The following is a 14,465-nucleotide window of genomic DNA, read 5'->3' on the forward strand; positions in this document are numbered from 1 at the left end:
GCTTATGTTGCTCTAAGCATCTCAGTAAAATAGTGAAAGCCTCAGATCAGAGTAATTTCAAATGGATATGAACCAGATTCCCAAACTTGCATTCCTAACGTGGAAAGATCCTTAAATCAATTTATAAATCAGTAAATCTGGAGTATAGATCAGTGACTAGATCATGACCAAGATCTGGCCACCGGGCATCCTACTACATTTGCAAGAGCTGAATGTTTTTGCATGTATATATGGTGCAATACACCACAGTTTTAGAGTGGTAATCCATTCCTGAATTAAGAACCTGTTTCCTATGTTGTCTGGGTGATTCTACACTCTCTCTGTAGTGCCACTGCATACTTCACTGACACTCTGTGTACAAACACTAGCTGCTGATGGTAAGAATAACTACTACACGATCTCCTGATCTGGGTGGAAGGTGTGTCCCCTTTGTGAGCGTGCTGGCATGTCAAGGCTGGCATGCAGATCTGGGAGTGTGGGGTACAGTGGGACTGAGACGTCAATGGCACTGCCTTCTTCGTGATCCAGTTCACTGTGACTCCTCAGCCTGCCGCCCGGAGCAGGTGACCTGGACAGTTCACTGCAGGGGTCAGACCCTCTCAGCTGATCAGTTACGACCAGGCCTCCCATACAGATATAGCAGCAGCGACCTTTAGGCACTCTTCCCAAGGTCTTACACACACACATATACGCAAACACACACACCACACACGCGCTCACCACACACCGCACACACACAGACACTTCATACCTTCACGGACGCTTCACGTCTTTTTTTGCAGACACATTCCAGCAGCAACGACTCAGAACGTCCAACTCGAAGTCCGTCATGGAGTTTGGCAGGACGCACCAGGCTTTCCGGGAGCGGTGGGCAGGCACAGACGATGACCTGTGTCGGTACAGCATGTCCCTTGACCTGCACAACACCCTGAGGCAGGAGTTCTTCGCCAGCTACCTGTTCATACTGGAGCAGATCCCCCTGGGTAAGGACAGGGCACGGGTCCCTACATTACATTGACTGAAAGTAGTGACTCTCCTCTGTAGTCTCAGTCTTGGGGACCGTATACAGCGTGCACCTGGTTCCATTCTACTCCTAGAGACGTGTGTGAGTTTAGGGTAAAAGTTAAGGATACAGAGGAAATCAAGTGCAAAACCACTGAGCTCTGGGATAATCATCAATGCATGAATGTGGTCATTAATGTGTAAGACTGCTGGTCATACGTGCCACGGCTACTGAAATAATTTCTTGTTTAGAATGACATCGAGCCACCAGAGAGTTGTCATAATCTGCAAAAGCAATTCATTATAAAGACTTATTATACTTAATCTACAGAAAGAGCAAATTTTCTATGTTATTTCATAAATAGTGAGGTCAATTCTCACATGTTTGCTTTGCTTCTGATGTGACTTTAACAGTAGTAGTTAACCCTGAATATTAGCCTCTAATGTCTGGTATTGTGACTATGACTGTTGCAACAAAAGGTGAAACAATATTACAACAAGAACATTACAATACCTACATGTGCTTAAGAATACATCATACAAACTCTGACCTGATATGCAAGGTCAAGTCTGAAGTGCAAAACAAATTATGTTCTGTATTTGGAATTTTTGTTTGTATTTGGAAGGAATTTAGAAATGTTTGGATTCAATATTTTGTTTTCACGCAGGGAAAAGAACATCGATTCTGGCAGATTCATCTCACACACATGCTGAACACACCATAACAAAGAAATCTCTGATATTTTTAGTTTAAATGTGTTTTGTTTTGCTTGGATAAAACATTAGCAGCTGGTTTGCTGGAGCCTGAACTACTCTCCTCATTTCAGAGGTGCACATGTTTGGTGGTTTTGGCTCTGACCCAGTGGCTAAGATCAGGTAAGTCGGTCACAGGTTAAGGTGGGCAGACGTCCAGATTTTTAAAAGGGAACCAAAATAAACAGATCAGAAGGACTCGGTCAAGCTCATCTCTCCTGTGTCTCCACTGTGTTGCTATTTCTGTGCTCTGCAGAGCCTTTCGCTAACAATCCTGACTGCCGGTCTCTCCACCCAGCGTGGAGCCGCTTGTGCAGTGCTGGACTGGAAGCTTCTCAGGTCAATCGTCCTCTTACCAGATTAACACTTCCCTCCCCTGCATAGCCAGATCCCCAGTGCTAAAATACCAACTTCAGTGTTGTGTGAAGCCGCTGAGAGCCCATTTGTGAACGGCTGGACTTTCCTAACGCTGTTTTCATGCAACATGCCAAGGAATGTCGTGCACTGAAGGTATGAGCTGCTGGGAGGTTGATCTTTGACCTTTAGAGGGTACGCCAAGGTCTGGAGAAGGTAATATTGTACCTTGTTCATCACCACATCACCACATCTCTCATTCTTCTTCCACAGTCACAGTGGACAGGCTGCTTTATTCCCACTGTCCATCGTGGGTGTGTCCTTTGAGGCTCAGAATGAGATTAAACGCATGTTTACATGTGTACGTGTGTGTAAACGCATGTCTCATCTCATGTCGCAGCGCTACACGGACCACACGTCTCTCAAACCCTCAGCAATGCCCAGATGCCTCAGCAATCTTCCAATCGAGCAGATTCTTATTCTCAGTATGACCCGCGGTGTCGCCCTTCGGACTGGGAGGAATTCGTTCCAGAACGGAGACTCCACGTTCTGAGACCCTCGGAGGCCTTTGACATCATTGTGGCTTCTCTGTGTGCTTTCACCCTCCACAGTGAAGCTGTACGCCGCGACATGTGCCAACGTGAAAGGACAGAAGCAGTTCTACTACAGAGCACAGAACTTCTACAAAGACGTGCCGGCGTCAGAGGAGGGCATGATGGGAGAGTTCGTGGAACTCTCGGAGTTGGACCTGGAGGGTTCCAGACAGTTCTTGAAGAAGTTTGTGGTATGATATTTCTTGATTCCTCACAGTGATTACACTTCAACTCTTCCTGATGTTTGTGGAGCAGACTTTGATTATCTCAAATGTTCTTCAGATATGGCAATACATTATATACTGTAGATTTACTGAGACAAATGTACAAAATTCATATTCACTTCCTGCATGGCCCTATAAGACAGATTTATTTTGCCTTGTACATATGCAAAACGGCTGCTTCCCAAGGGTGGGGTGGGGCAAGGGCAGACAACCTCTCTGTTACTGGGGTTGTTCTTCTTAGTGTCCAACTGAAACTATCACAGCTGGGGCTTATTCACTAATCCCACAGTTTCCACAGTGTGTTATTTGATATGCTCAAGCCCCTCCAAATACTCCCAGATGGGCTTAGTATTAGTGATAGTGAGGCCTACTGTACATAGACCAGAAATAGCACTCAGCATGCATGTATGAATGGATGAGTGTGTGTGTGTGTGTGTGTGTGTGTGTGTGTGTGTGTGTGTGTGTGCGAGTGCATGTGTGCGTATGTCTTTCTCATGTACTGGTATAGAATTAATACCATGTAATATCAGAGATGAACTGTACTGTGTTGGTGATGCTTTGTCTGTGTTATTCTGGACTTTGTACTGTACTGGGAAGATAAAGGACAGAAACCAGCTCTTTAACCTTTGTTTGGAATCTTTATTTTATTTCATCCCTAAAATTTAATCCTGCTGTACATAGAAAATGAAAGAGGATATTTTGGAAGGCTGTGCCAAGGAATATCACTGACATGTGTCTATTTCACGTGTCTATTTCACGTGTCTTTTTCACGTGTCTATTTCACGTGTCTTTTTCACGTGTCTATTTCACGTGTCTATTTCACGTGTCTATTTCACGTGTCTTTTTCACGTGTCTTTTTTTTACATGTGTCTATTTCACATGATGCCTCTTCTCATCCAATATATTTTAAGTTGTTATGAAGACATCTCCTGATGCCGTAATGAGGCTTTAGTTGCCCCACTGAGGTTCTGACGCCCAATCACAGTGCTTTTTCCTACCCTACGCTATCTAACTCATGTTCTAGTGAGTGACCTCTGTTATGTACTATAGCATGAACGTTCATGCATGTAGACTCACGTCTGGGCTCCTGCTAGGGTCCAGGAAAGGCCAGCACCAACCGCGCTCTGGACTGTGGCTGTGGGATCGGTCGGGTCTCTAAAGGGGTCCTGCTCCCCGTCTTCCAAACCCTGGAGATGCTGGACATGATGGAGAACTTCATTCTTCACGCACATAAGTATTACTTGGGTGACCTCGCCGACCGCGTGGAGACCTACTACGTCTACAACCTGCAGGACTTCACACCCCCACCCCAGAGATACGATGTTATCTGGATGCAGTGGGTAGCCTGTGAGTGACCATACGTGTGCGTTTATGTGTGTTTTAGTACTAAATCATGTAAGTTTAAGATAAGTTTCCATAAGTTTAAGATAGACACCTTAGACGAGGACGCTGTTGTGTTCCTTCTTCATGCGTCTTCCTGCGCTGGTCTGCTGGTGGTGTTTTCCTAAGGTCACCTGACAGACAAAGACCTGCTGGAGTTCCTAAGACGAGCTCGGGGGGGCCTCGGGCCCAGTGGGGTCATCGTCCTGAAGGACAACACGGCACGGCAGGGCTGCAGGCTGGACACAGTAGACAGCAGCGTCCTCCGGCACCTGGATGTCCTGACGAGCATCATCGAGAGGGCGGGCCTCACCGTGCTGGACGTGCAGAAGCAGGACGCCTTCCCAGAGAGCATCGTGCCTGTCTGGATGATCGCTATGCGCTGAGTGCCCGTTCTGCTCCCGCTTAGACAGGCCTGGTCTCCTCAGAAAAGCCAGAGCCTGGCGCATGGGAGCTGCCAGTTGACAGCCAGGGCGTCATCTAAAGGCTCCTGGCAGCATGCTGATTCAGGACAAGTCACCCCAGTTCCCACTTTGATTCGAATCGGTTCAGTTCAAAATAATTTCATTTAGTTTAATTTCCTTCAAATTTCATTTCAAAGATTCCTTTTGTTTCAGATCAAGGATACAGGCATGGAAATGTTACAACAAGAATATTCGAGCGAGTGATAGAAACCTGTATTTCATTGCATGTATGTATGTGTTTGGTATACAGTGTTCTTAGCACATTGTGCCAGTCGTAAAAACTGTATGTTCTTTTTACTCCCAGCAGAAGAAATATGTTGCAGTCACTACTGTGCCTCTATAGCTGCTGGATTGTTCACTGAACACTTTTGTCGCCTGAATTAGACAAAGAAAATGTATAATTAATTGTATTATTTTATTTATTAATATTATTGTGTTAACCTGTGTCTTTCTTAGTAGATTAAAATATAAAAAAGATAGACTCAAAGATTCTTGTGCTTAATTTGCCTCTTATATTATTATTATTATTATTATTTTGAATCTATTTGTCCATATTTATGTTGATTAATTTAGTTTGATTTGATGTGTAATAGTTGAATGTAGATGGATGTAATTCTACTGCCCTTCAGGTTCAGTTTTGAATTGCCTACATATATAAGAAAAATTCTAAACATTTTAAGCATTTTAAAATACACATAATGCAAAGTGCCTCTGTTATATATCATTTATGTACTCTAAAACTGTTCAGACATGTGAACTGAACTAAAATATCAAAGCACAAACAAAATCATGGGAATATTCTCAGGTATGAAGGCTTCTATCTCAAAACTAGATTATGGTCTAAAGTATTTGATGATCATTGAAAACATAAATTACACATATACATATACACATGTACATGTCGAGTTTTTAATGGGAATATGAAGATATTGCGCTGTTTGTATATTTATTTTTGTCTTATCATGACAGTGCCAAAGCAGCATCTCTTTTACAAAGCTGCTAATTGGAAGAAAACTTTCACAAATATAAAACCCCACAAACACAGCATTATGCTCTTTCCGACCCAGAACCCATTCTACCCTCAAGATAATAAAGAATTAGACAGTAATCAAAGCCTTTCACAAGCGCTATACTAATGATTGAAAGTATTTTGTTTTGTTTCCTGAGCCATGAAAAACCACATTGTTTAGGCAAATCACTTTCAGATGGTGTGTTTGTACGAAGACGTGGAATTGTTCCGGATTTTGACAGAACGCTCTTTTGTATCAGCCTTGGCTCGCGCCCAGACCTGTCAGATCTCATCTGCATAAAGAGCATCATGGAGTCACCTCAAATATTCCGCGTGTATGCCTTGAGGACAGGTTTGCAGCCGCGTGAGTTGAAAAGCTCCAGCGGTTCCTCTTTCTCATGAATGGACGGTCTGTCAAGAACCAAAAAATAAATAAATAAATATATATATATATATATATATATATATATATATATATATATATATATATATATGTTCACGCCTTCACGGCACGAAATGCAGTCAGACGTCTAGAAGCTGTTCTGTTGTGCCACATCGTGAACTAAGCTGTTTCTCTTCTAATTCCGTTGACACAAGAGCCTTTTTGCATGAGCTCAAGGGCACCTCTTCAGTTCGTTCTGTAACGCCCTCGAGCCGTAGATGTGTTCCTGGCCGATACTCGCGCACACTACGGCCAAGTGTCGGGCCGTGTGTTCAGAAATAGTTAGCGTGCCTGGCAATCTGTAGTATCAACCCCAATCTACCTCACTTCTTTTCCTGTCTGCCTAGAGGCCACTGGGCCACATTAGTTAAAATAACATTAATAAATCCAGTCATATTAGCAGTAACTTGGGCCAGGTACGGAAAGAGTCAAACCTAGTACTGACAGGTGAGTGGGGATTTTAGACTGACACAAACAATTAGCCCAAGAAATGGGTGTAGCAGGACTCCAGGCTGTAATGAAGTCCAAACGTGATGGAGAAATCATGTTTCTGTGTGTAGTAGAACCATTAGATAAAAAAAAAAAAGATTGTCCTTTGAACTTACAAAAGGAAAAAGCAAAAATTGGCGTTTTAAACAAAGCATAACACAAGCTGACCTCACGGCACTGAGGCCAGACCACATGTCTGAGTCTGTCAGTCATGTGCAGCTCAAACCCTTCCTGGCAAAAGAGGGGATGCGGCTCAGGTTTCATGGGACCTGCAGTCGGGAACGACTTACTGTGATGCGGAGCAATGTTCGGGACTTTGAGATGGCCCACGTGATTCTACACGCACCAGAAATCACCTCGGTCCCTTGTTGAAAGGCTCCGTCCTTCATAGATTAGCGGCGCTTAAATAGATGAAATTATGACATTTACTCACAGACCGGCTGTACTTTACAATAATACAAGTTCCCTTTTAAATCATTTAAAACATGATATGGCATGCATTTAGAAGATTCACTGCATACATTTTAAAATGTAGATTATATGTCATATTTTATACGTCAACTCTATGTAGCATGACCACTGCTCTACTGTAATCAAATCGATGTGCAGCATTTAACAGTTAATGTTTTTCACGCCTGTCTTGTTTTAAAACACTCAGTTTGTATTCGGGACGACATCTTGTTGTTTTGGGGGCTTTTTCTGCCAAGGAATTTGTTGTGTGATCAGAGTGTATCATTATTGCAATACCTTGAGTCATGAATTACTCTTATTTAGGGATTTGTCCTGGTGAAGGGGAAAGAAATACAATCAAGTGCAAACGTTTTCCGTCTGAGAAGTCACGAACATTTGTGGTTCCTCGCTGCGGCTACAGGAGGCTTCCAGGAGTCTGGCATGTTCTTGGAGCCGGATGAACAGCGGGGAGGCTGTTGAAATCCAGGCAACTTCTGACCTTGGCATCGTCCTCCATAAACAGTGGAACCTGATCAGCCTAATGGCTAAAAGGCCCATGGAACACTATCTACAGATTAACATGCACTGTTCTCAGTGCACTTGCTGGCAGTGGCTACACAGAACAGTAAAAATGTGCAAGGAGTCAAGTTAGCAGCCGTGACCAACAGAAGGCGTGCTAAGTGGATATGTGATGTAGCAGAATACTGTAGCTTGTAGGAGGTAACACTTAGCCATTCTTACCAACACATCAGGAGGACCAGGCACTATGGCACCTTGGTACCGGAATGACTTTTCCAGTGTGGTCCGTTCTCTTTGCGGTAATGTCACAAACCGTGACTGCCCCGTCGGAGCGTTTGTGAGCATGTCTGACTTGGTTGGCAGTGATTGGCTGTAGCCTGCAGCCAGACGTCGGGGTTTTGGGGGAATGTGTGTGTTGGGGGCTGGGAGATGAGGAGAGGGTTTAGGCGCTGGTCACGTGGAGGCTCAAGGTAAGAGAAGAGATGTGTTCCCAGTGTACCTGCAGCTCACCAGGCCAATCTGACCAGGCATGTGTGTGTAAAACCTACACTTATCAGTAGAATAGGTGTCTGGTGCCAGTGTTAGAGCAAATACGGCATTTCCATTCTGTCGTTCTGTCACCGAGGGCCAGTATGACGCTTCTAACAAAGCTAGAGGGAAGAGAAGAGCAGCATCCGCATGAGAAAGAGCACGCACTAATTCAGCCTAGCTGGCTGCAGCACACACCTCATTTAATGACACTGGGTAGAGTTTACCAGTACAGGCACCCAGTTGGATTCAGCAGAAAGGGAAAAACATCACAGGAACTGCTGTTGAAATATTTTGGTTCTGTTGTGTACTAAAACCATGTGGAATCACCCCATAGGCATTCTCTCTCTCTCTCTCTCTCACACACACACACACACACACACACACACACACACACACACACACACACACTCTCTCTCTCTCTCCCCTTCTCTCTCTCTCTCTTTCTCCCTCCCTTTCTTTCTGCCTCTGGACGGCCCACTCCTCACGCTGGATCCAATTCACTAACCCTTCAGATCACACTGTAATGAGTCAAAATGACTCTCACATGCCTGCTTTATGACCACTTGAATCATTTTTCCACCAAAGCCATTTAGGCCTGTGATTCAATATTGTTTTCCAAAGCGAGTGAGTCAAAAGGGATATTGCCTTGCTCCTTATATCTGGAACTGAACGAGACGGCACAGTCATCCTTTGTCCCAGAGAAAACACTTGGGGGCTTAGCTGTCCCATCATATCCCGTAAGACTTAAAAAGGACCAGCTAATATATCATATATTAATATAGTGTTCCTTTCGCAGGTGCAGCAGTCAGGATTTTGTTAAGTTGCTTTGCTCTTGTGTGAGTACAATCAGCCTTCCACCTATTCATTCTTCAAGACGCCCTAGAATGCATGTATTCAGTAACTCAGTATTCTTATATGGCTATCTGACGTCTATATGGAAGGTATGTGACTTTGCTTAGGTGCGCAATGCCCAGGCGCGTATTTAAACGGCTGTTTACATCCTTGTGATTCAGCTTTTCTTTGGCCTTTTTTTTTTTTGCCACGCCCTCCTTTTTTGTGTGTGCTCATGAATAACTGATGAGGTCTGCTCTGATTGGCTGGTTCATGGCAAGGCACCATGTCGGCTCACACAGGTCAGAAACGGTCACTAGTTAACTCAGACAGGAGAAGCGCGGAGTGTTTAGACGTCCAAGCGTAGATGTTCAGCCTGCACCTGATTAACAGATGAACTAATCTACATCTTAGGACAAAGCAGGCTATTTCCTTCACAAAGTAAATGAAAACCATGGAGCGTATATGTTTGAACCTGCATCGGTAGTATTTCAGTTCCCAAATAAAAATAATTAACAGACTGACTAAATGTTGACAAAGATGTATCTTATATTGTAAATTTATATGACAGTACAGGTGGTTTCTTTAAGTGTGGCAACACAGGCTGTTTTTTAGCTGACATTAGCTACCTGTGCTACATACTTGGTTTCGATCTCAACAACAACACAAAGTAAATTAAACTTGTTAGCTCACTATGAAACGTTCAAGATGTGAGATGATCTGGCTTCAATTGATAAAAGGTTGACAAAACCACACAACCTGGCTAGCTGCCTACTTAATTCTTCACAATGCAAAGCTGTTGAAGTTTCGGTCATGCCTGGTGTATTCGTGCGTTCCAGGGTTAGGGGCATACATTTTAATCAGTCAGAACTGTTCGTCAACATAACACATGTTTTTGGAATAAGATGTGAGTGAGCGAAAATAACAGGATTTTTTGGAAAAGGTCACCCCTGATTTATATATGCGAGATTTACATTTGAACAGTAAGGTTGCCGGCAGGTCCTGGGCCAGTTCACGCTCCTTATTCAACCATGCCAAAGAAAATAGAGTTTTCCATTCTTTTTCACCTTTAATGTTATTGGTAAAAACGCCTTTTGAATAGGTTATAGGCCTGCAGAGTCCTAAGGTATTTAGGTCAAGGATATGTGTGAGATTTCGTTTAATCCGACTGCGGTTTCTCACTTTAGCGACATTACAGTGACATACCAGTGCACAGAGAACCCTGTTAAACACTGGGAGACGAGCGCCGGTTTATATGCCTAAACTGAAATATGATTTTAGTAATGGTGACAAATGCGTTGCTCGTTGTCTGCATAGGATCGCGGTGCTGCGCCTGTAGCTTTACAAGGGAAAACCGCTCCTGGGACAAACACCCAGGCAAACGAAATGTGAAAATGCTTGCATGCATAAACCTGTGACTGAAGACCCGTCCCGGCGGGTTCGCCCTCGTTTAGCAGAGATGCAGCGGCGGTGGCAGGCGCGTGAAAGACGCGGACACGGAGGCTTGGAGCGCGACCACATCTGACGGTGGCGAGCCGCACGCCTCCCCCGAGCTCTGATGTGGTAAGCGCGTTAAAGAGCCGGACAGACGGAACCCGGGATCTTAAAACAGCGTCGGTTTATTATTTCACCCGGCACTAAATTTGGAATGTGTGAAAAAGACCAGAGATATACTGCCGCCGAAAAACCGTGATGACAGTTATCCAGGATTTTGTTTCAGCTCCAAGCTTTAAAACACAGGTTCCTTGACATTTTCACATTAAATACCAAACTTAAAATACCAAATTTAAAATACCAAACTGATGTCACTGATATGACTTTTCCCTCTTAGCCTGTACATCCTACACAAACAATACTTATTTTAGTCTCAGCCCATAATTCTTATATCTTTTTAAATAAAAGTTTAAAGATGCTTCTTTTATTGGTTCGAGTTATTTATTAAGAAGCAAAATAAAGCCTACTTTTATAAACAGACCATTTACTTTAGTGCCGGATTACAGCGCAGTAAAACTCCGCGCTTCTCGCCACTCCAAAAACCAAGCGCATAAGTTTCCCGGCGTCTCTCGGAGAAGCTCGTCCTCCGGGATGGACTCGAGAAGGTGTTGTTCATTGTCACATGACGTTGGGAAATACCGACAAACCCGCCTCTCCGCGAGCTCGCGCCTCCGCCGCCCTCCCGGAGCGGCACCACCCGCGCGCACATGTTGCCAGCAGATGTGGTGAGACAGCAGGGACTTCAAAGCGGCTGCTCGCAGACCTGTTGCGCACTCTGACGCCAGCTGCAAAAAAAAGCTCCGGACGCATGGCGTGGAAAACATTAAACCTTTCCAATAACGGCCGCCCGGCCACCTTAAAGAAGCCTTAAGAAAATATTTCTATTGCGCATCCACCGATGCCATTGCGAGCAAAGCTGTGCGAGAGGACTGATCTCTGAGTCTTCGTGGCGGAGGAAGGATGAGGGAAGCGGAAGGTCGTCATTTTTTTGTGTGTTTTTATCACAGCGTCACGCTGCGTTAAATGAAACTATTTGCTGAGTGGTTTAAGGCGAATGGCACGGGCGCTTGCGCGAGTAGTCGCGCGCGCAACTGAGAACCATAAGCTTGTCTGACAGAAAAGAGACGTTGGACAGCCTCCGCTATAACTCATCTTGTTTGCAGTTCGTAAAAAAATACAAAAATAAAAATAAAATTTTATATATATATATATATATATATATATATATATATATATATATATATATATATATATATATATATATATATATATATATATAAAATTCCCCCCCCCCCACCCTCCGCCATTTATTCTCACGCATCATTCATCTGTGTACAATTCTGTACCGGGAGGTAATGGGATAATCCATTACTGCTGTCGCACAGGCACAGCGAGAGAGAGAGCCTTACTGTTGCAGATTAAGTGTAGTCCACTGGGTCTTCATTCTATCCCAACATTTTCCCATGAACATGAAATGCATTCCCTCAGGTCCAGCGAGAGTTCTGTTTGAGGATATGTGTGTGTGGGAGGGTCTGTTCCAGTTTGCCATCTCAGGGGACGTTAAAGTTTGCCATTTGAAAACTGCCACAAAGCCACAAGTGACTCAGATCGGGACCCTGAGAACGTCGCTTCTGTGCAGTCGATCCTTTTTGGCTGTCCGACTGCGTTTGTTCTCTGCACACTTTGCTCTGTAGCTGCTAACAGACATATACACCCTCTGCTCCCATTCAGCGGACCTAAAACGTTTCATCACAATCAACTTCAGAAAAGAATTCCTTCATTCATTCGGGATCTGTGAGACAGAGGTGGGAATTGTGGATCTGAAAAAATTGTGTATGTGTGTGTGTGTGTGTGTGTGTGTGTGTGAGAGAGAGAGAGAGAGAGAGAGAGAGAGAGAGAGAGATCAACTGGATTCCCCATAAATGACAGGTCAGCTGATATCTCTCTCTGGCTCCATCTGTCTCTCATCATCTCGTGTAATCACTCATCAGTCTCAATGAAGGTGGCAGTAAGTGAGTACAGCTTAGCCACATACACATCAGGTTTATTGCCTGTTATTGTCCAAAATGAGGCCTGTCCAAGTGTATTACACAGAGAACCCCAGAACTCACCGACTGAAGTAACAAACGTTTAAAATGAACATATTTTGTTGACTTCCCTTCTCACACACACCTGATTTAAGTTGTTGGGCTTAGTAGGTGTGTTTATGCAGGGAACCTTGGTTTCCCAGGACTGAACCTCTGCACACCTGCCCTAAACGCTTTCCAGGTAGCCCTATATTGGTTTAGAACATCGTAGAGCAATGTTGTGTGGAAACGTGGAGTATAAAAAAAAGTTTTTTGTTTTTCCCCTCTGCACAATGAGGCACAATAGTCACTACTAGGAGCTTTGGACATGGAAGGTTTTTCTAGTTTTTAGTTCTTCACTGCAAGATGCTTTCATGGCTACAAAACTGGAATGATCACTGTAAACACAGCAGCTTAACAACCTGCTATAGCCTTGAATGACACACGCAGAAACCACTGATCGTGTTCCAAAACAATGCCACATATATGGACCCAATTAGTCCCGCCCAAACCGTCAGAGAAAACTGGCATACTTAGTCATGCCTTGTATATATATAACTTATGCTAAAGTAAAGACAGATGCCTTTAGTTTTCCCTCCCCTAAATCCAGCCATGCTAAATCAGAAACACGTTTTGGTCCTTTTCCATAGGCTGTGTGTAGCCCCCCACTCTTGAGTATCCTGCGCGCGAGAACACAAGGCCAGTGTCACCCAGTCGTGCACATAATGGGAACTGTCAGAGGTTCAAGGATGACTGGTGTTAGGTCCAGAGTGGTGCCGTCTATGCTGATGACAGTGTGTCTGTCATGGCTGCCGGAGCCAAATGATGAGATGATTGGCCACCCATGGTTTGAGGAGGCCCTGCTATTGGTTGGTTTGGGCTGTTGCTTTGGGATGGCTGGAGAGATCGTAACATGCCAGTCTTTAAACCTTTACGGTATTTTTGTTTGGGTCCTGACTCGAGTCCTTTCACCACTGGGGCCTTGGTTAGACTGCAGAGGTAAAAAAACAGAGAAGCAGGGGATTTGTTCATACACACGATTTTCACTGCCACACCCTTCATGTTTCTGATACATCACAGAAAGCCTGTGGCCTCTAAAAAAAAGCCAACTACATCGCTTTCTCTGCAGTAAACCGTCCACAAAACACACAAGCTGCACTTTCCACCAGCACAAAATAACTATAAACATTTAATTACCTTCATAAACTTGATGGAAGCAGTAGATCTCCCAGGGTGTACGAGTGTATGCTCTATGTGTGTTACAGTATGAGCAACAGCCTGTACACAAATCACTGTGAACTGTGCTTCAAGAGCCTATAGCATTACACTATAGTCTAAAAACAAACAGCCATTTGCAGCGATGTTTTCCAACAGTTGGTGTTTGGTACACTGTAAAAAGTCTAACTTCTAAATTGTTCTGTTTTGTTTTGTTTTTTCAGATGAATGGAAATCCACTTTGATAAAATGCAGAGTTAAAACATAGCATCTTGACTGAATATTTTTACCCATTCGTCAAAAGATTTTTTTAAAAGTTAGTTGTAAAACCTTTTTTTTTTGTCCTTTTCATTCAAGTGGTCATTTAAATCTGACCTTTTTAATTTTACACTTAACCTAAAATGTTTTTACATCGTTGTAGCTCACAGTAAAATAGTTGCTCTGACACAGAAAGTCTCTGTGACAGAGCTAGGCTCTGTGATGAGCAACAATAAATGTCTGCAGCGTTCTGTCTAACTAAAGAATCAGGAAACATCTCTGTGAGGAAGCGGTCCTCCCTGTGAATAGTTTTGTGTGTGCACAGAGCACACAGGTTAAGCAACGTGTCCAAGTGTATGTGGGGGCAGGGGGACTTCGTAGAAACCTGAAC

General features: G+C 43.9%; 1 protein-coding gene across 1 annotated transcript; it reads left to right on the top strand.

The window, feature by feature from the left end:
* The first annotated feature begins 645 nt into the window (after positions 1 to 645).
* Positions 646 to 5,167, top strand: mettl11b (methyltransferase like 11B). The gene is made up of 5 exons (XM_027015969.2): positions 646 to 670; positions 783 to 983; positions 2,721 to 2,893; positions 4,021 to 4,273; positions 4,436 to 5,167. Exons 2-5 carry the CDS (start codon positions 830 to 832, stop codon positions 4,690 to 4,692), a joined length of 837 nt encoding a protein of 278 aa, XP_026871770.2. The 5' UTR covers positions 646 to 670; positions 783 to 829; the 3' UTR covers positions 4,693 to 5,167.
* The last annotated feature ends 9,298 nt before the right edge of the window (positions 5,168 to 14,465 follow it).

The sequence above is a fragment of the Electrophorus electricus genome, chromosome 3 (assembly GCF_013358815.1).
Source record: "Electrophorus electricus isolate fEleEle1 chromosome 3, fEleEle1.pri, whole genome shotgun sequence".
Lineage (NCBI taxonomy): Eukaryota > Metazoa > Chordata > Actinopteri > Gymnotiformes > Gymnotidae > Electrophorus > Electrophorus electricus.

What these genes read in the sequence shown, in the direction of transcription:
- mettl11b (XM_027015969.2), top strand. Translation starts at nt 830, where the DNA reads ATGGAGTTTGGCAGGACGCACCAGGCTTTCCGGGAGCGGTGGGCAGGC. An exon ending in ACTGGAGCAGATCCCCCTGG is followed by an intron (nt 984 to 2,720) that starts GTAAGGACAGGG and finishes CACCCTCCACAG; the next exon opens with TGAAGCTGTACGCCGCGACA. An exon ending in CTGGATGCAGTGGGTAGCCT is followed by an intron (nt 4,274 to 4,435) that starts GTGAGTGACCAT and finishes TGTTTTCCTAAG; the next exon opens with GTCACCTGACAGACAAAGAC.